Here is a 20,424-nt window from a genome sequence, read left to right on the forward strand (position 1 = left end):
GTGTAGTCCGGAGATAGAAGGGCTTCCAGGAACCCCAGTACCACCAAAAAAAAAAAAAAAAAAGTGAAATTTATGGGGTTATGGGTGTAGTTCAGTAGTAGAGAACTTCCCTAGCATTTGGAAGGCCCTTAGTTTGAGTGCCAGCATGCCAATAAATAAAAAATATATATATTGTTGTTATATATATAAAGCAAAGGTCAAGAACATTAAGTAAACCTAGACTTCTATGTAACTTGAAATTTATAAAGGGGAAAATAAGTAATGAAAAACCAGAAATGGCTGAAGCTAGTCTCAACATTTTAGTGAGGCTCTCAGCAATTTGTTTCCAAATAAAAAACAAAATAGGTCTAGGTGTAATCCAGAAGTAGAAGGCCCCTGGGGTCCATCCCCAAGTACAAAGAAAAAGAAAGGAAGGAAGGCAGGCAGGAAGGAAAAAAAAACATAAAATGGTAAGAAGGAATGGAACCCTTAGATTTCAGCATTGGCTGACATTAGTTTGGCTGTTATGAGCTAGCAGGAACAAAATGTTCTCCAGTAAAGATGGTAAATAAAAACTCTAGTCACTGCTTAGATCCAGGAAAAAGATTTTTCATAAAAAATTCTATCAAAGTAACAAATGCTGGTGAGGATGTTTAGAAAAAGAAACTCTTACACAACGTTGGTATGCATCTAAATTAGTATATTCACCATGCAGAATGGGTAGGTTTCTTAAACACCTAAAAATAGAACTAGCATATATGATCCCACTTTCATATTTCTAGATATATATCCAAAGAAAATGATAGCAGCATATCAAAGAAATATTTGCATGTTCATGTTTATTGCTGCATTATTCATGAGAGATAAGATGTGGAACCGATCTAGATTCACATTAATTAATGGATAAAGAAAATATGCTATATATATATATACAATGGAATATTATTCAGCTATAAAAAGCATACTATCGCCGGGCGTGGTGGTGCACACTTGTAATCTCTGCGCTTGGGAGGTGGAGACAGGAGGATTGTGCAGGTTTGAAGCCAGCCTTGCTGGCTTAGGAGACCCTGTTAACAAATAAAATATAAAAAAAATAGGTCTGGGAGCTTAGCCCCGGAGGTAGAAGGGTTCCATCCCCAGTACCACCAAAAAAAAAAAAAAAAAAAAAAAAAAAAAAAAAAAAGCCGGGCGTGGTGGCACACGTTTGTAATCCCAGCATTTGGGAGGCTGAGACCTAGAGGATCGCGGTTCGCGGACAACCTCAGCTACTTAGTGAGGCCTTCTGCAACTCAGTGAGACCCGGTTTCAAAATAAAGAATAAAAAATAGGGCAGAGGGTGTAGCTCAGAGGTCAAATGCCCCTGGGTTCCATCCCCAGACCCGAAAAAAAAAAAAGCACAATATCCTATCTCTTATAGTAAAATAAATGGAACTGGAGGACATTATGGTAAGTCAAATAAGTCAGATGCAAAAAGGCAAATTCTACTGTTCTCTCTTATATGTGGATGTTAAATAAAGGTCGATTACAATGTATATTCATGATCTGTAGAGACTAGAAAAGGAAGAGAAATGAAGGGAAGTAGAATGTTAGACAACAGGTCCCAAACACAATAATAATTTCTAGTGTTCTGCAGAAGAGTGGGGTGGGCAACAGAAGAATATACAAACTCCCTAAAAAATAAAAGAAAATATTGTATATCCAAAGACAATGTAAACAGAGTTAAAAGTTACTAATAGAATTGGATAAAATATTTCCAAATGCTATATCTGAAGGTTTTGAAGACATAAATTCCTTCAGTTTCTGTTTGTCATGGAAGCTTCTTATTTCTCCATCTAATTTGATAGAAAGTTTTGCTGGATAGGAAATTTTTGGCTGGAAGTTGTTTTCTTTCAGAGTTTGGAATATGTTACTCCAAGCCCTTCTGGCTCTCATGACTTGGTTTGGGAAGTCTGGGGTGATTCTAATTGGTTTGCCTCTGAATGTCAGTTGGCCCTTTGTTTTTGTTGCCTTTAAGATTCTCTGCTTGGCTTCCACATTGGTCATTTTGACAATTATATGGCGTGGGGATCCTCTTCTCCGATCCTGTCTAAAGGGAGTTCTATAAGTTTCCTGGATCTGTGTATCAACCTCTTGCTCTATATTTGGAAAATTTTCTGCTATTACTTCCTTGAAGAGATTGTTGATCCCTTTGGTATCACTTTCTTTTCCCTCCTCTATTCCAATTATTCTTAGGTTAGCTCTCTTAAGATGGGCCCATATTTCTTCAATGTCAGATTCCTGCTGTTGGATATTTTTTTTCTAGATTAGAAACTATGCATTCATTTTTGGATTGCTCATCTTCTAAGAGCGAGATTCTGTTCCCCATGTGGTCTAATCGGTTGTTTGTGCTTTGAATTGAGGCCTTTACTTCATTAATTGCATCCTTTATCTCTTTTTGGCTCTCTCTGAGTTCTTTTCGAAGCACCTCTATTATTTCTACAGTTATTTTCCTGATTTGATCTTCTAGAAATCTCTGGTTTTCTGTTTTATCAGGTTCTGATGTTGTGGGGTTGTGCACATTCATTACTCCAGTGTTATTCCTCTTTCCCATGATTTCGGAGGTTTGTGCCTTCTCTGGGTTCTTCCCTTGGGTCACTATGGCTTCACTTAAGGTGCTCTGGATCTCGAGTCTGTATTATCTCAGACCCCACTACTCCTTTACTGGGTTGTATCACAGAGTCTCTGACCCAGGGAGTCGATAGAGGCTGCTTTAAACTATGGGGGGTGCCAGGTTGCACGTTCTCCTATGGTGTGATATCTCTGCCACCACCACTCCCTCACTGGGTCAAGTCCCAGGAGGCCCAATACTGCGATTTCTCCTCTGTGGCCTGCAATTTGACTCACTGTTCTTGAGTACGCAGATGTAGCTGTACTGGACTCGGTGAATTCACTGCTGCTGCCGCCTGTGGCAATATGGCGCCTCTGCCACGCCCTCGGCCATGAGGCTGGCGTATTTTCTCTTCTCTGGTTTTGATTTCCACTCTGAATCCCTGCAGCGTGTGCTGAGCTCAGCCACTGGGAGCTTTAAATGCTGTCTGCGCCGAAAGATCCCGCCTGGCTGTTCCGCAGTGGCTCACCTGGCTTGCTGTAGCCGTCCGTTGAGTTCACCGCTGCCGCCGGCATTATGTATGGCGCTGCTGCTGCGTCCTCGGGCGCGTGTGTCTCCTCTGTGGCCCTGAGCTCTGTTCTCAGTCCGCTTTCTCTCTGGAGTCTGGCGGTTTTTTTTGTTTTTCTGGTGATGGTGCTTTTTGGCTATGAAAGGCGCTCTTTTTGTGGTAATGGAGATTGGTTGTTAGCAGGACTCTTAAGCCCCGCTTTTCTCGGTTTTTTCTGTTGCCTGTGCCATTGAAATCATATCCACGAAATCACTGCCAATTTCAATGTTGTGAGGTTTTATGACCCAGATTTTCTCCTAAAAGTTTATAGTCTTAAGATTTATATTTAGGTCTTTTATCTATTTTGAGTTAATACTTGTATATGGGATTAGGTAAAGGTCCAATTTTATTCTTTTCCATGTAATTATTATTTTTCAACAATATTTAGTTAAAAGATTATTATTTCCACCACCAAATGTTCGTGGAAACCTTGTCAAAAATAACTTGACAATATAGGGAAGAATTTAGCTCTAGGCTTGTATTTAACTCCAATGGTCTATATATCTGCCTTTAGAACAGTACTGCACTGTTTCAATTATTGTAGCTTTATATGGTTTGAAATCAGAAAATATATATCTGCTAGCTTTGTTCTTTTTCAAGATCGTTTTGGGTATCTAGAATTCATATTCCATATTAGGATAGATTTTTTTCTGAAAAATAAATATATAAATATATGATAGTTTCACCTAAAAAACAGAAAAAAATATGCTCTAGTAAGAAAGAAAGCAAAAAGAAATATTGAAATGCTATCTTTAAATCATCAAACGCTTGGTATCAGACAAATGAAACTGTTATGTGAGATTATCATTTTTAATTTTGGATAAATTGCTATAATACTAGATGTCAACCACTAAGCCAAGCATGGGAAGGAGGGATGGGGAGAGAATGGGGTGGGGATCGGGTGGGGGCTGACTGGGCGATGTGTGCATGTATGTCTACAAAAGTTTGTATCCCACTATGATGTATGAATACAGTGCACCAATAAAATAAAATTAAAAAAAAAAGAAGAGTGGGGTGGGGGGAGGTAAGGGAGATTAGAGCTCACAATAACCTATCATATATTTTTTATGAGTAACTAGAAGGGAGGAACTAGAAGGCTCCAAAATAAAAGCCAGGGTTGGTGGAGCATGTTTGTAATCCCAGTACTTGGAAAGCTGAGACATGGATCGCAGGTTTGAGGCTGCTTCAGCTACTTGGTGAGGCCCTCCGCAACTTAGTGAGGCCAAGTTTCAAAATAAAGCCTAAAAAATAGGGCTGGGGGTGTATCTCAGAGGTAGAATGCCTCTCCACAAAAAACCCCAAGAAAATGAAAATGCTAACTACTCTCATTTGATCAGTACATATTGTAGACATGTACTGAAATGATTATACTTTTGTGTCAAGAGAAATTATTTTAAATGTTAAGAAAATGGAAAAGCTAACTGCCCTAACTTGATCACTACACAGTGTGTACATGTATTGAATTATCATATAGTAATTTTAAAATAATATTTTAAAAATTATACAATTGAAATAATTTTTTTTTGGTGGTACTGGGGTTCCTGGAAGCCCTGCTACCTCTGGGCTACACTCCCAGACCTATTTTTACATTTTTATTTGGAAACAGGGTCTCTTAAGCCAGTGCGCGCAGCTGGCTTCGAACCTGCACGATCCTCCTGTCTCCGCCTCCCAAGCGCGGGGATTACAAGCGTGCGCCACCACACCCGGCTGAAATAATAATTTAAAAATGAAATGTAATCAGGCATGGGGGCATACACTTGTAATTTTAGTACTTGGGAGGCTGATACAGGAGGATGACAGATTTGAGGCCAGCCTCAGCTACTGAGTGAGGCCCTTCACAACTTAGTGAGACCCTGTTTCAAAATAAAGAATAAAATGTAGGGCTGGCGGTGTTATTTCAGAGATAGAATGCTCCTGGGTTCAACCCCAGTACTGAAAATAAATAATAGTAATTAAAAGTATTGAAAGTTCTTCCACTTGCTAAATGTTATAGTTTAATTTAAACTGTAAACTAAGTAAATTAGCTTACATTTTAATAATTCTAATGAGCTCTCAGGTATTGCTGATTGGAGGAAAAAAGCATTATCAAATACTAATTCTTTAAATTTCACACACAGGTCTTATGAAATAATTGAATGCTTTCTTCCAGCATCCACATTGAAACATATGTAAATGAATCTAGCAGTCCATCAATAAATCCGCTGAACTCACAGTCACTCAGGTTCTGAGTTTTAAGAATTATTACTTGTAACCAGATGTGCTGGTGCACACTTGTAATCCATGAGTACTTGGGAAGCTGAGACAGGAGGATCTAGGTTCGCAGTCAGCCTCTGCTAGTTAGTGAGGCCTTCCACAACTTAGTGAGACCCTGTTTCAAAATAAAGAATAGCCGGGCGTGGTGGCGCACGTTTGTAATCCCTGCGCTTGGGAGGCGGAGACAGGAGGATCACGCAGGTTCAAAGCCAGCCGTGCTGGCTTTAAGAGACCCTGTTTCCAATAAAAAGTATAAAATAGGTCTGGGAATGTAGCCCGGAGGTAGAAGGGCTTCCAGGAACTCCAGTACCACCTAAATAGATAGATTAAATAAATAAATAAATAAATAAATAAATAAATAAATAAATAAATAAAATAAAGAATAAAGCCGGGCATGGTGGCGCATGCTTGTAATCCCCGCGCTTAGGAGGCTGAGACAGGAAGACTGCACAGGTTCGAAGCCAGCCTCAGCTACTTAGTGAGGCTTTCAGCAACTTAGTGAGACCCTGTTTCCAAAATAGGAAAAAAAGGTCTGGGAGTATAGCACGGAGGTATAAAACCTCTGGGTTCCACCTCCAGTACCGCCAAAAAAAAAATTAATAATAATAATAATAATAAAGAATAAAAAATTGGACTGGTGGTGTAGTTCAAAGGTAGGATGCCCCTGGGTTCTATCTCCAGCACTACACACACACACACACACACACACACACACACACACACACACACGCGCGCGCATACACACACACACAGAATTATTATTTATAAGTCATGACATAATGTTAATGTATAGGACTCACTGAACTATACCTAAATTTAATATGCTTTTAGAACAAAATTTACTATGAACTCAATGACTTCTAATTGCCATAAATTAGAGTTACTGCACCTGACTGCATAAATAGAAATTTGAAAAATTAGTCTTGAAAATTATATCCACAGATATACACATTGATCTCTCTAAAGAATCACTAAGTGTCTGGAAATCAAAGGAACTTCTGGCTTCCCTCTAAAATTAACTTTCTTGAACATACTATTCACAGAGAAAAATTAAAAATTAATAAAAAGAAAGAAAAAATAGTCTTGTAAGTGCCCAAATTTGGATTCAATGAAGCGCTAAGGCTTTTAGTGAATATTTATTTCCAGTGAACTGTATAAGAACACATTTTCTTCTACTAGACATACAAATTTGAATTTCCCTTACTCATGTGATCTCATTAATGCTTTCCTTTTTTGTGTGATACTGAGGATGGAGCCCAGGGGCATTCTACTTCTGAGCTACCCACCCCCCCCCCGACCTATTTTATTCTTTATTTTGAAACAGGGTCTCACTCCCTAAGTTTCAGAAGGCTTCACCAAGTAACTGAGGCTGGCTGTGAACCAGCAATCCTCCTGTCTCAGCCTCCCAAGTACTGGGATTATAAGCATACTCCACCACATCTGGCTGCTTTCCAATTTTTTGACCTCAAATTTGTTTCAAAGTGAAAAGTCCCTTGGCATTAGGAGGATTCGGGAAAAGTCTATTCCTAAACATCAACCTTAATTAGAATGTATTAGCTGGGAGTAATGGCACATGAATTTAATCCAAGCACTAGGGAGACTGAGACAGAAGGATTCTAGGTTCATGGCCAGCCTCAGCAATTTAGTGAGATGCTGTTTAAAAAAAATTAAGGTGGATCAGGAGTTGTCACTAAGAGGACGAATACCCCTGGGTTCAGTTTCTATCAAGTCACGCACACACACCCACACCCACACTTAAACTCAATCAATTTTTCCCTTAGTAAAAACAAACAACCCCCCCAAAAAAAACAACAACAAAAAACCACCTAAGCCGTGAATGGTGGCACATACTTGTAATTCCAGTACTTGGGAGACTGATAAAGGAGGATCACAGGTTTGCAGCTAACCTCAGCTAATTAGTTAGGCTCTCCACAACTTAGTGAGACACTGTTTCAAAATAAAGAATAAAAAAGTAGGACTGGGGTGTAGCTTGGAGGTAGAATACCCCCAGGTTCAATCCCTAGTACTTAAAAAAAAAAAGCAGACTTCTTTTGAATCAAATGAATTCTCAAAGATTTCAACATAACCTTTTAACATATTTCTAACTTGGGCTTCCATTTCCCTTACTTTTGTCCAGAAAAATAAAAAAAAAACACCACTATTCTGAATTTCAAGATGATCTTTTTGCAAACACAAGAAATGCTCATAAAAATTTAAAGGGATTTTCATGAAACTTTAAAAAAACTAAAAGGTAATGGAAACAACAGAATAATCAAAAGGCACACAGGGACACATATACTTGTATAGATTATACTCTGTAGGCCCTATTTAAAAAAAAACTCTACTTTTAAATGAAATCTTTATTCATCCCATATTATAAATGAGATATGACTATTTTGTGTGTGGTCCTGTGGATTGAACCCAGGGGCATTCTACCTTTTAACTTCACCTCCACCCTTATTTTATTTTGAAACTGGGCCTAAGTTGCTGAGGTGATCCTCCTGTCTCAGCCTCCCAACTACTGAGATTAAAGCTGTATGCTACATCTAGTTATAGATGAGATATGAAATGTAACAGTCTACTGCTTTTCAATTGAATATTTGCTAATATTAAATTCTGATTGGCAAAATGGCCTGGAAATATTCTGTGTATTTGCATATTCTCTGTGCATGGTTTAATAAGAGGGTTTAATCGTTGTTAATCACTGAGTGAATAACTGAATAAATAGGAAAGGAAATTATATTGAACAGAAAAATCAACATGTTTGACTAAAACTCTTGGCTTTGTACAAATATACCTTGGGTGCTTCCGTTTATTTACCTTTAAATGGCCAATATATATCAAATATTATGCTAGTATTTGGAAAACGTAAAACTTTTTTTACTTGGCCAAATGTATACCTGGATTATGTTTTACTATAGAGAAATGTGAAGCTTTTGGAAAATTTCTCATATTTTACAAAAATATCAGCTTTAGAAGAAATGATATTCCTGTATTTATTTTAAATAGGTGTTTATTTTTGAAGTGCTATTTTACGTGAGCCTAGACTTTTCTTTTTCAATATATTTTTAAGCCATGAATTTTATAGTGTATTATTTCAGAAATATTGAATCTTTTAACTTCAGTGTTTTGCTTTGTTTGGGTACTGAGAATTGAACTCAAGGACATCCTTCTTTTATTTTAAAGCAGAGTCTAACTAAGTTGCTGAGACTGGCCTCTAACCTGGGATTCTCCTGTCTCAGCCTCCTAACTACAAGGCTTACAGGCTATGAAACACCATGCCCCACCAGTTAAAAAATTTTACCCTGTTATTTTTAATTTAGTATTTACTAAATAAACTTTAATGGATGCTCACTTGTGTTGAATTATGTAGTTCAAAAATATCTATAAGATGAGTAGCCCTTATCTGAAATGCTTGAGATGAGAAGTGTTTCAGATTTGAGAGGCATTTGGATTTGGGAAAAATTGCAGACTATATATCTAGTAGTATTCCTGACCCTAAAACTAAAAATCTGAAATACCAAGTAGCTCTAAAAAAGTTCTGGATTTCAGAGTATTTCAGGATTCAGATTTTTGGATTAGGGATGCTTAATTTGCACTTTTTAAAAATCAAAGATAACCTATATGAACAAAATACACAAAAATGAATATTTAACGTACAAAAATTGTCCTATTTTCTAAATCACCTCCTAATTGTGATATAGGTTTGTGTTAGGGCGTTTTTTGTTTGTTTGTTTATTTGTTTTGTTTGCGGTACTGGGTATTGAACCCTGGGGAATTCTATCACGGAGCTACACCCCCAGCCCTATTTTTTTCTTTATTTTGAAACAGGGTCTCACTAAGTTGCGAAAGTCCTCATTAAGTAGAGTGCGCCACCACGCCCTGTTAGCTTTATTCTTTTATTCATCAATCAAAAGCGATGTGGTTACAGCAAACGAAAGGTATTCAGATCAGCTGAAGGGAAAGCACTGGAAATGTCGCAGCGAGTTCATCCCTGGGGCTGCCAGAAATTGCGAGGAAAAGTTCCATCCCAGAAAGGGGGTGGGGGTGGGGGATCTGCACAAGCTTCTTTCTCCCCTCTCCATTCCCTATCACTTTGGGTTTGCTTTGAAAATAAACAGCTCTTCCGGAAGCCGGAAGCCAGAAGCCGGAAGCCGAGTGTATTTCCAAAACAGCTTTTGTAGCCGAAAATTTTCTCAGGCGTTCGTGACAACGTTTTCGAAACAGTTTCAGCCAATTCAGTAAACACAGCAGCTAAATTTAGCTGTCATTTGGCTGCTCTGTTTGTACTAAGAAGCAGAGCAATCCTCTGAATTTGCGCTCTAAAGCCGAGACAACCGGAAGTAGCTGAAGCGAGCTCTTCCGGTACCGTCAGTAAAATCAGTCCTACCAGTAGAAAGCGGAAGTGAAGCTGGTGGACTGGGGAGTATTCTAGGGGAACCTATGTATATATAGTACCGGTTTTTTTTTTTTTTTTTTTTTTTTCCGCTTTTGATTATGCGATTTAGGAGGCTGGAAAGTTCAGCCTCCGGAGCTAAGCCTCGGCTGCAACAAATAGACATCTGCGTGAAAGAGAGTGGTAGCCTGTCTTCTTCTCGATTGACGCTAGTTGTTGCAACCTGGAAAGAGAATGGAGACCATTATGAGTTTAATACATGCCAGCAGCGTATTTTTTCCTAGTGTTTGTAGAATACTCGGAAAAGCCTCTTCAAAGAAGTAAGGGAAGAATAGAAGGGACCATGCCTAACGACTGTGCGTGTGTGTGTGTGTGTGTGTGTGTGTGTGTGTGTGTGTTTACCTGAAAGCCTCACTTAAAAAATGGTACACTGGCCGGGCGTGGTGGCGCACGCTTGTAATCCCCGCGCTTGGGAGGCAGACAGGGGGATCGCGCAGGTTCGAAGCCAGCGCGCTAGCTTAAGAGACCCTGTTTCCAATTTTTTTTAAGTATAAAATAGGTCTGGGAGTGTAGCCTGGAGGTAGAAGGGTTTCCAGGAACCCCAGCACCCCCCCCCCACACACACACAAAGATACACTGCATTATAGTAAAGTTCAATATGTTAAAAAACAAACAAACATGCATCTGGGCATGGTGGCACGGGTCTGTAATCCTGGTACTTTGGGAGGATGAGACAAGGAGAATCACAAGTTCATGGCCAACCTCAGCAACTTAAAGAAGCCCTCTTCAATTTAGTAAGACCTTGTTTCAAAAATCAAAATAGGTATGGGGTGTAGCTCAGAGGCAAAATACCTCTGGATTCAACCCGCAGTACAACTACCACCAAGAAGAAAAAAAAAGGCACAAAATGGCAAATCTTTGCCTATTTATTTTCACATGTACTTCCCCTCATATTCCACCCCGTTTCCTCCTCCTTCCTCATATAAATTAACGATATTGGCAGTAATACTTTCACATATGGCTATAGCGTATTTTGAACTGTTTCCTTTCCCAATCTTCCCTTATCCCCCCACACCCAACTCTCATTCCTAGACACTTCAACTTCTCTATAGATCTTTCTTTGCTTTATTTAATTAGTGTGATACTAGGGATTGAACCCAGAGGCATTCTATCTTCAGGTTACACCCCAGCCCTATTTTATTTTTGTTACTGGGGATTGAACGCAAGGGCATTCTACATCTGAGATACATCCCCAGTAAATTTTGTTCTTTTTTTTTTTAAACAGTCTTGCTAAGTTGCCAAGATTCTCCATAGGTTGCTGAAGCTGGCCTTGAATCTGTGATCCTCCTGTCTCACCCTCCCAAGTACTGGTATTACAGGTATGTGCCACCATACCTAGCTTCTGCAATTGAGAAAGAATACCACTTTTAACTTTCTGGGACTGACTTATCTCATGTAGCATAATATTCTCCAGTTCCATCTGTTTTTTGTAAATAACATAATTTTGTCTTTTATGGTTAAGTGAAATTTATTGTTTACATACCACATTTTATCCATTCATTTGTTGACCAACACCTGGGTTGGTTCCATAATTTGGCTATTGTGAATTGTGCTGCCATAATCATGGATATTCATGTATCACTATAGTGCATTTCCTATTTTTAGAAAAATTGATGTTGTAGAAAATTGATGTTGCAAGAGTCTACTTCCATTTTCTGGTCCCAAGTACTGTTAAATCTTCTAGGAAGCTATGAACAAATATGATTCTAACTGAAAACCTGGAGTGATAGAGTAGATTCTTCTGATCCAGGTGCAGTGGTACATGTGTATAATCCTAGTATTTGGGAGGCTGAGGTGGAAGAATCGTTGGTTTAAGGCCAGCACATCAAAACCCTGCTTCAAAATAGAGGTTTTTTTTTTTTTTTGGTGGTACTGGGGTTCCTGGAAGCCCTTCTACCTCCAGGCTACACTCCCAGACTATATATATCTATTTATTTAGAAACAGGGTCTCCTAAGCCAGCGCACCCGGCTGGCTTCGAACCTGCGCGATCCTCCTGTCTCCGCCTCCCAAGCGCGGGGATTACAAGCGTGCACCACCACGCCCAGCTTTCAAAATAGAGTTTTTAAAAGGCAAGGGTTGTAGCTCAGTGGTACAAAAGCCTGGGTTAAATTTCCAGTATGAGAGAAAGAAAAAAATGAAGAAAGAAAGAAAGAAAGAAAGAAAGAAAGAAAGAAAGAAAGAAAGAAAGGAAGGAAGGAAGGAAGGAAGGAAGAAAGAGGAAGGAGGAAGGCAGGAAGGGAGGAAAAGATTCATGAGTTCAGAAAATTTACTGGACTACACAAGTTATATTCTCTGTATTAATTACTGTTTTTTTTATTCTTTCCCCGTGTATCTTTGTAATTCAATCAAAGGCATTTTTTACCATTCTGATTAGAAAATATTTTTGTAGTCTAGAGCCACTATATTTATTTGTGGGATTTAAGCAAAGTACAATCTTCCATCTATTTGTGAAATTATTTGCTTAAAAGTTTTCCCTCATCATACCAAGGTCCATGAGGATAGGGATAGCATTTGGTTTTGTTTACAATTTGTATTCCCCACAGGCTATCCAGTTTCTGGTATGGAGTAGGTTCTCAATACAATTTTGTTAACTAAGTGATGTTGGTAAATGTTGAATCTTTTTTAGGGAAACCAGAGATTGGAAATATAGCTTATTGCAAAACCCAAACAGGGTTGAAAATGATTTTTTAAAAATAACCCAGAGCAGTAAAGTTGTATTCTTTACCAGTTAGATTTCTATGGGCAATAATTCCAGAAATATAGTTATTTTTTCAGCTAATATCCAAACCTGAGACTGAACTATGGGGATAAGAATTAATTGAGGAAGGGTCAGAGTAATCTCAGTGGTAGAGAATTGCCCAATATGTGTGAAGTCCTGGGTTTGACAGGGGGTATATCTCCTTCCTCCACCTATGTTCCACCTGCCTGCAGTTTTCATCTACTTCCAAATAGTTGATGAAATTGTTAGTGCATCAAATGGATTAATCCATAAATAAGTGTATAGTCCCCATAATCAATCACTCCCAAAAGCCCCACTTCTGGGCTTTGTTGTATTGGGGAGCTGGTCTTCAACACATCAGCTTTTGTTGAAAATCTCAAGTCCAAGCCATGGGCTATCATGCAGTTGCATTAATACAGTACATAGTCTTTTCAAATTGGCTTCTTCACTAAGCAATATGCATTTAAGTTCCTTCCATATCTTTTTGGCTTCCGTGGCTTAGTAACATGTTTCTTTTTACCATGCATTAAAAAACCCCCACAAAGCCGGGTGTGGTGGCGCACGCTTGTAATCCCTGAGCTTGGGAGGCTGAGACAGGAGGATCACACAGGTTCGAAGCCAGCCTCAGCTACTTAGTGAGGCTTTCAGCAACTTAGTGAGACCCTGTTTCCAAATAAAATATAAAATAGGTCTGGGAGTATAGCCCAGAGGTAGAAAGCCTCTGGGGTCCACCCCCAGAACCACACACACACACACACACACACACACACACACAACACAAGACAGTAAGTTAAAAAATATTAACAAGCTGCAACATATATACTTTGTTTGGAACCTCATTTAACAAAGACATTCTTAAAGGTCAAAATTTTATTTTTTTCTAATTGCTATAACTGAACCAAGAATTATATGAAGAAACTTTTATTTGCTAGAAAGAAAAATAAAAATATTGACATATTCACAAGAAGAAATTATCCAGCTACTCTTGGAGATTTCCATGAGGTCATATATTTAGGTAAATGAGAATTGGGAGCAATGGAAGAAAGAAATATAAGTAAGAATATTGCAGTGTCTAGCAGAACATTCTCAGGTCTGTTCTTTTCTTGGGTCTCTATGCTTTTCACCTGGAACTGAGTTTGAGAATGGTAAGCTAATTGACACACAGTCTTTAAATTACCAAGCTCTTGTGAAACCTGGAACTTTTTAGTCAGAATCTTCTTTCTACTGCATCCCAAGACTGAGGTCACTCTTCTTGTTTCTGAAATTGAATTTTAAAATTTCAGATCCACTAGGATCTGCGAGGAAATGAATGGTTTTTGTCGTTTCATCTTATATGCAATAAAAGCCTTTTCAAATGTAGATAAGTCTTTAAACATTGGGAGCCACTAATAAAAAAAAAAATGTTTAGGTAGCCCTTTATCTGAAAGAGTGTTGGGATTTTCTGGGTGTTTTGGAGAAAATAAACTCTCGGAAAGGACACAGGGTGGCGCTGCAGCCTTAGAAGTAGAAGAAACAAAAGCAAACTGCTAGAAGCGCCTTTAGCCGATACTCAGCTAAAGAGGGGAGCAAAAGAGGAGGCTTTCTAAGGTATCGAGGCCCTAGGATTGTCCACTTGTCCTAGTATCTGCGCAGTATCGGAAGACGGAGTCAGTACCAACCTGAACGAGAGGTGGAGCGGGTTTGCTAAGAAACCAGAAGGCAATGGAGACCAGAGAGGGAACGGAGCTCCTTCTGAAACAAAGGCAAGTCCTGATATTCTATGTTTTGCTGGGCATAGCTCTGGCTGGTTCTGAGACTAGACGCTATTCAGTGGCAGAGGAAACAGAAAGTGGCTTCTTTGTGGCCAATTTGTTGAAAGACCTGGGACTGGAGATAGACGAATTAGCTGTGCGGGTGCCTCAGCTCGTTCCCAAAGGGAAAAAAATGAGCTTACACTTCGATAGGCAGACCGGGGATTTATTGTTAAACGAGAAACTGGACCGGGAGGGGCTGTGTGGCAACACCGAACCCTGTGTATTACCATTCCAGGTGTTATTGGAAAATCCCTTCCAGTTTTTTCAGGCCGAGATACAGATTAGGGACATAAATGATCACTCTCCAGTTTTTTTAGACAAAGAGATGGTTTTGAAAATTTCAGAAAGTAGCACTCCAGGAACCACTTTCCTAATAGAACGTGCCCAGGACTTGGATGTAGGAAGCAACAGTCTACAAAGTTATACAATCAGCCCCAATTTCTATTTTCATCTTAAAATACAAGACAGCCCCAATGGAATATTACCACTGTTGGTGCTGGACAAACCACTAGATCGTGAGGAACAAGCTGAGATCAGGTTAACTCTCACAGCGATGGATGGAGGGACTCCACCCAGGTCTGGCACCACGCTAGTCCTGGTGGAGATCTTGGACATCAATGACAATGCCCCTGAGTTTACAAAGCCGCTCTATGAGGTGCAGGTTCCAGAGAACAGCCCCGTTGGATCCAAGATTGCTACCGTTTCTGCAAGGGATTTAGATATTGAAGCCTATGGACAAATATTGTATGGGTTTACCCAAGCCTCTGAAGATATTCGCAAAACCTTTCGAGTAAATGCAAGGTCAGGGGAACTCCTTTTAACGCAGAAACTGGATTTCGAGTCAATTCAGACCTACACAGTAAATATTCAGGCCACTGATGGCGGAGGCCTTTCTGGAAGTTGTGTGGTGCTTATCCAAGTACTGGATTTGAATGACAACCCTCCAGAGCTGACCATGTCCACACTTATCAACCAAATACCAGAAAACTTGCAGCAAACCATAGTTGCTGTATTCAGTGTTTCAGATCCTGACTCGGGAGACAACGGAAGGATGGTGTGCTCCATCCCAGATGATCTACCTTTCCTTCTGAAATCGTCCATGGAAAACTTCTACACGCTGGTGACCGCGGGCCCCCTGGACAGGGAGCGCCGCGCCGAGTACAACGTGACCATCGCCGTGTGGGACCTGGGCAGCCCCCGGCTGCACACGCAGCGCAGCGTCACGGTGCAGGTGTCCGACGTCAACGACAACGCCCCCGCCTTCAGCCACAGCGCCTACACGCTGCTGGTCCGCGAGAACAACAGCCCCGGCCTGCAGCTGGGCCGCGTGAGCGCCAGCGACGCGGACGCGGGCGCCAACGCCCAGCTCAGCTACTCGCTGCTGCCGGCCCGCGACCCGCGGCTGCCGCTCGCCGCGCTCGTGTCCATCGACGCCGACAGCGGGCGGCTGTTCGCGCTGCGCGCGCTCGACTACGAGGCCCTGCGCGCCTTCGAGTTCGGCGTGCGCGCCACCGACCGCGGCGCGCCCGCGCTGAGCAGCCAGGCGCGCGTGCGCGTGGAGGTGCTGGACGACAACGACCACGCGCCCTTCGTGCTGCACCCGCTGCAGAACGCGTCCGCGCCCTGCACCGAGCTGCTGCCGCGGGCGGCCGCGCCGGGCCAGCTGGTCAGCAAGGTGGTGGCGGTGGACGGCGACGCGGGCCAGAACGCCTGGCTGTCGTTCCGGCTGCTCAGGGCCACGGAGCCCGGGCTGTTCGGCGTGGGCGCGCACAGCGGCGAGGTGCGCACGGCGCGGCTGCTGAGCGAGCGCGACGCGGCCCGGCAGCGGCTGGTGGTGCTGGTGCAGGACCACGGCGCGCCCCCGCGCTCGGCCAGCGCCACGCTGCACGTGCTGCTGGTGGACGGCTTCTCGCAGCCCTACCTGCCGCGGCCCGAGGCGCCGGCGCCGGCGCGCGCGCAGGCCGCCGCGCTCACCGTGTCGCTGGCGGTGGCCTTGGCCGCGGTGTCGTCGCTCTTCCTGGCCGCGCTGCTGGCCTTGGCGGCGCTGCGGCTGTGCAGGCGGCGCGGCCCGGCCTGGCGGGGGCGCTGCGCGCTGCCCGAGGGCGCGTCCGCGGGCCCCCTGCTGGACGGCGTGGGCGGCGGCGCGGGGAGCCTGGCGCAGGGCGGCCGCTACCAGGTGCGCCTGGCGGGGGGCTCTGGGGCTGCTGACTTCAGCTTCCTCCAGCCAACCTTCCCCAGCCTCTTGGTTCAAGATGCTGGCAGAGATGTTAAGGAAAATCCCAACTGCAGCAATGGTGCTGTATTCAGTTAAGTGTTGCATTTAAGTCTCATTCATTTCGCCAAATGTGTCGCTGAATGATTTCCTTTAAGAAACCGTTGCTTTCTCACTATTCTTAGCACTATTCAGAACGTAGTCATGTTTCATATGGCACTGTTGCTTTTTGATATCAATTACATTTAGCATTTTGAGTTATATATTTTCTCCATACTTGATCTTATCTTGATACATTTTTTTTAACGTGGATCATATTGAATTTGGCATACATTCAGACTGTGCTTGGTGCCCTCTCCCCTACTTACACTTTCCCTCTCCCAACAATGAGTGTCCAGGTTAACCATGCTACATTCATACTTTTACACAGTTTCGGATGTAGCTCTGAGGTTTCCCCTCCATTATCTGGAGTCCCTCTGGTTTTCCTAATATTCCCTAGTTTGAGCATATTAGAGAAAACATATGTCCCTTCTCCTTTTTCTTGATACATTTGTAGATCTAGAAATTACTCAAATAGTACAAAATTTTTACTTTGATGTATTTAAGTTAATGATTTAAATGAAATATTATGAAGCTCTAATGAAATCTTGAATTTTTATATATTTGTGGCACTTGTCTTTAACATAATTTTATCTCTTCAAAGTCTTTGTTACCCTGGCCTTTTGGCTGATTATCCTAATAGGTTAAGCCCACTCAGTAGCCATGAGTATAAACCCTCACATGCTTCTTTTCAAATTGTATATAAATATGCACTTCATTAAAATATTTAACCCTTTTCCTCTTGTGAGCATTATACATACTAGAGATTATTTTATTTACTTGTATGCTACTTATCTAGTTCATTGTAAGTGTTCCACTAATATTGGGATTAAAATTTTTTGAATAACCAGGCATGTTGGTGCAAGCCAGTAATCTCAGTACCTGGAAAACTGAGACAGGAGCAGTGCTGGTTTGAGGACATCCTCAGCAACTTATGGAGCCCTATTTCCAAATAAAAAATTTAATATGGCTGATGTATCCCAGAGTTGGCAATTTTTTTTGTGTGTGTGTGGTACTGGGGGTGGAACCCAGAGGCTTTCTACCTCCGGGCTATACTTCCAGGCCTATTTTATATTTTATTTGGAAACAGGGTCTCACTAAGTAGCTGAGGCTGGCTTCGAACCTGTGGATCCTCCTGTCTCAGCCTCCCAAGCACGGGGATTACAAGCGTGTTCCATCATGCCCGGCTTAGTTGGGAATATTTAATAATTCTCATTTATAAAAATGTCACAATTTGTCATGCCATTTACTAAATAAAACAAATCATACATGACATATTCGTGTGTGTTTGTATGTATGTGTGTGTTTGCCAGTGGTTGAATCCAAAGACACACATTCTACTTGTGAGCCACACCCTCGGTCCTATTTTATTTCATTTTATTTTATTTGGAAGCTGGTTCTGGCTAAGTTGCTGAAGGTATTGCTAAATTGCTGAGCCTGTCCTTAAATGGGCAATCTTCCTGTCTTAGCCTCCCAAGTACTGGGATTACAGGCATCTTCCACCATTCTTGGCTTGACATAATCTTTTAAAAATAATCTCAGAACGTGAATTATCCCCTAATTTCCACCAAAAAATCCAGAACTTTTGAGAGCATGATTTGTCCTTCCTTTTGCTCTGTAAATAGAAATCCAAATAGAGCTGGGTGTGGTGGCGCATGCTTGTAATCCCAGCAATTGAAAGGCTGAAACAGGAAGACTGCAGTCCAAGGACAGCCTCAGCTATGTAGTGAGGCCCTTTGCAACTCAGTGAGACCCTGTTTCAAAATAAAGAATAAAAAATAGAGCTGGTGGTCTAGCTCAAAGGTAGAATGCCCCTGTGTTCCATCCCCAGTACCGCAAAAATAAAAAATCCAGAGTTTAATGCTTATGCTTTTTTCCCGTGCTGCTTTTACTCACCTTTCAAAAAGAGGAAATTTCATCTGAATTTTGGTTGTCCTTTAATTTTATTAGTCAATCCCAGATTTTTTTACATTGTGCATATGAAGAGCGTTCATCAACAAAATAATGATTTGTTTTTTTGCGTTTCTGGGGATGGAACCCAGGGGGATTTACCTCTGAGCTACACCCCAGCCCTATTTTTCATTCTTTTTTTGAAGCAGGGTCTCACTGAGTTGCAAAGGGCCTCACTAAGTAGCTGAGGCTGGCCGTGAACTGTGATCCTCCTGTCTCAGCCTCTCAAATGCTAGGATCATAAGTGGGCACCATCATGCCCGGCTATGACTTCTTTTTGATGTTTAAATTTTTTTTCCTGTTTTGTTCTTCAATATAACCTTCAGGTCTTTTTAGTTAATTTAATTTCTCAATAAGTAAGTATTATTTTGACTTTAATAGATTAGAATAGTAATGAGTTTATCTGAATTATAATTGTTTGGTGTCTAGTGAGCTGATTGTATTATTTCTAAGTTTTTAAAATTTATACGGATATAACTACAACACAACTTCTTTGAACTTTTGGAAGAATAGGAGAAACTAAAAAAATTTTCTTATACTTATTTTTAAATCTCAAGTATCATTTAACAATTTTAATATTTATACTTTCTTTGAATTACTGATTTCCCCAAGGTTATAACACAATAAGGAAAATTACTATCCATTTAGTTTTTTCTTTAAATATAGTTTTTAACCATCATTCAAAGTGAGGAAAGAATCAAATACAAATAAATATACAAGACACAAATATGGTAGCCGACTTTAGTGACCTACTATTTATCATCAGCTATCTAAATGAAATAGCTTCTATGTACAACAATAAGTAATAAATCTGGTTGGAGTTTTACAGATATGTTTCAACATCATGAAAATTCAAGTTCATTTCTTTGTTTTTGCCAAGGAAGCCTCGTTTGTGTAATCAGTTAAGTGAGATTAGTTAGATCAATACTTAAAACCCATCGCATTCCTTTGTATAATCACATAGTATGCATCATTCCTTAACATCTAGATGATTCTGCCAGACAAGAGTAGATTGACATTTTGAAATTCACTTACTAGAATTTAGTAGTAAACATGATCTAAATAATACAACATTCATACCTAATGAAAATGGGCCACTTCTATTATTAAGAGAAAAGTAGAGAATGGGGGCTAAATATCTTGAAAATGATAAGCATTGCAGTGTGTTTTTCTCAAATGCTTGTGTTAGAAATGCATCTTTTAATTTCTTAAAATTACACACACACACACATACACACACACACACACACAAGCTGGATGGATATAGATAAAACTGAAAGAAGCTGGGTATATTGATGCATGCCTCTAATCTAGAACTTGGGAAGCTGAAGCAGGAGGATCACAGGTTCAAGAACAGCCTCAGCAAGTAGTGAGACTCTCATAAACCTAGTGAGATCCTGTTTCTAAATAAAAACGAAATAGGGCTGGGAGTGTAGCTTAAAGGTAGGATGCCCCTGGGTTCAATCCCTAGTACCCACCCCCCAAAAAAACCTGATAAAACCAAGTGGGAAAAAAACCCACAAAAATTCTACAGATGATCTAGATTTTCAAATAACTGAAAAATGTTAAATAAGATGTTTAATATGCTAAATAATGAAATTAATATGACAATACTTATACCCGAGTTGAAATTTAAAATGGAAATTAATTCTATAATTGAAATTTGTACTATATGACTTAAAACTATTTAATTGTTTAATGTCATACATATAAAAGAATACAAGATTCATGAATGCAAGATAGGTGAATATAACATATTCAAATGAAA

At 40.6% G+C, this 20,424-nt stretch overlaps 3 protein-coding genes across 4 annotated transcripts in view; all 3 read left to right on the forward strand.

Moving 5' to 3' along the window:
* LOC308274983 (protocadherin gamma-C4) overlaps window positions 1-20,424 on the forward strand; it is a gene marked incomplete at both ends in the record, with an annotated part of 798,148 nt that overhangs the window by 287,441 nt on the left and 490,283 nt on the right. The window lies entirely within an intron of this gene.
* Window positions 1-20,424, forward strand: part of LOC308270680 (uncharacterized protein) — a gene marked incomplete at both ends in the record, with an annotated part of 58,978 nt that overhangs the window by 9,464 nt on the left and 29,090 nt on the right. Inside the window, 2 exons of the mRNA XM_080706712.1 lie at window positions 9,548-9,667; window positions 9,935-10,092. Coding sequence (XP_080562838.1) covers window positions 9,548-9,667; window positions 9,935-10,092 — 278 coding nt within the window. The remainder of the gene's footprint in view (window positions 1-9,547; window positions 9,668-9,934; window positions 10,093-20,424) is intronic.
* On the forward strand, window positions 14,304-16,706 carry LOC308275145 (protocadherin beta-2-like; the record flags this gene model as incomplete). The annotated part of the gene is made up of 1 exon (XM_080713188.1): window positions 14,304-16,706. The coding sequence occupies one exon, from the start codon at window positions 14,304-14,306 to the stop codon at window positions 16,704-16,706; it is 2,403 nt and encodes an 800-aa protein (XP_080569314.1).

The sequence above is a fragment of the Muscardinus avellanarius genome (genome assembly GCF_963383645.1).
Source record: "Muscardinus avellanarius genome assembly, chromosome: 1".
Classification (NCBI taxonomy): domain Eukaryota; kingdom Metazoa; phylum Chordata; class Mammalia; order Rodentia; family Gliridae; genus Muscardinus; species Muscardinus avellanarius.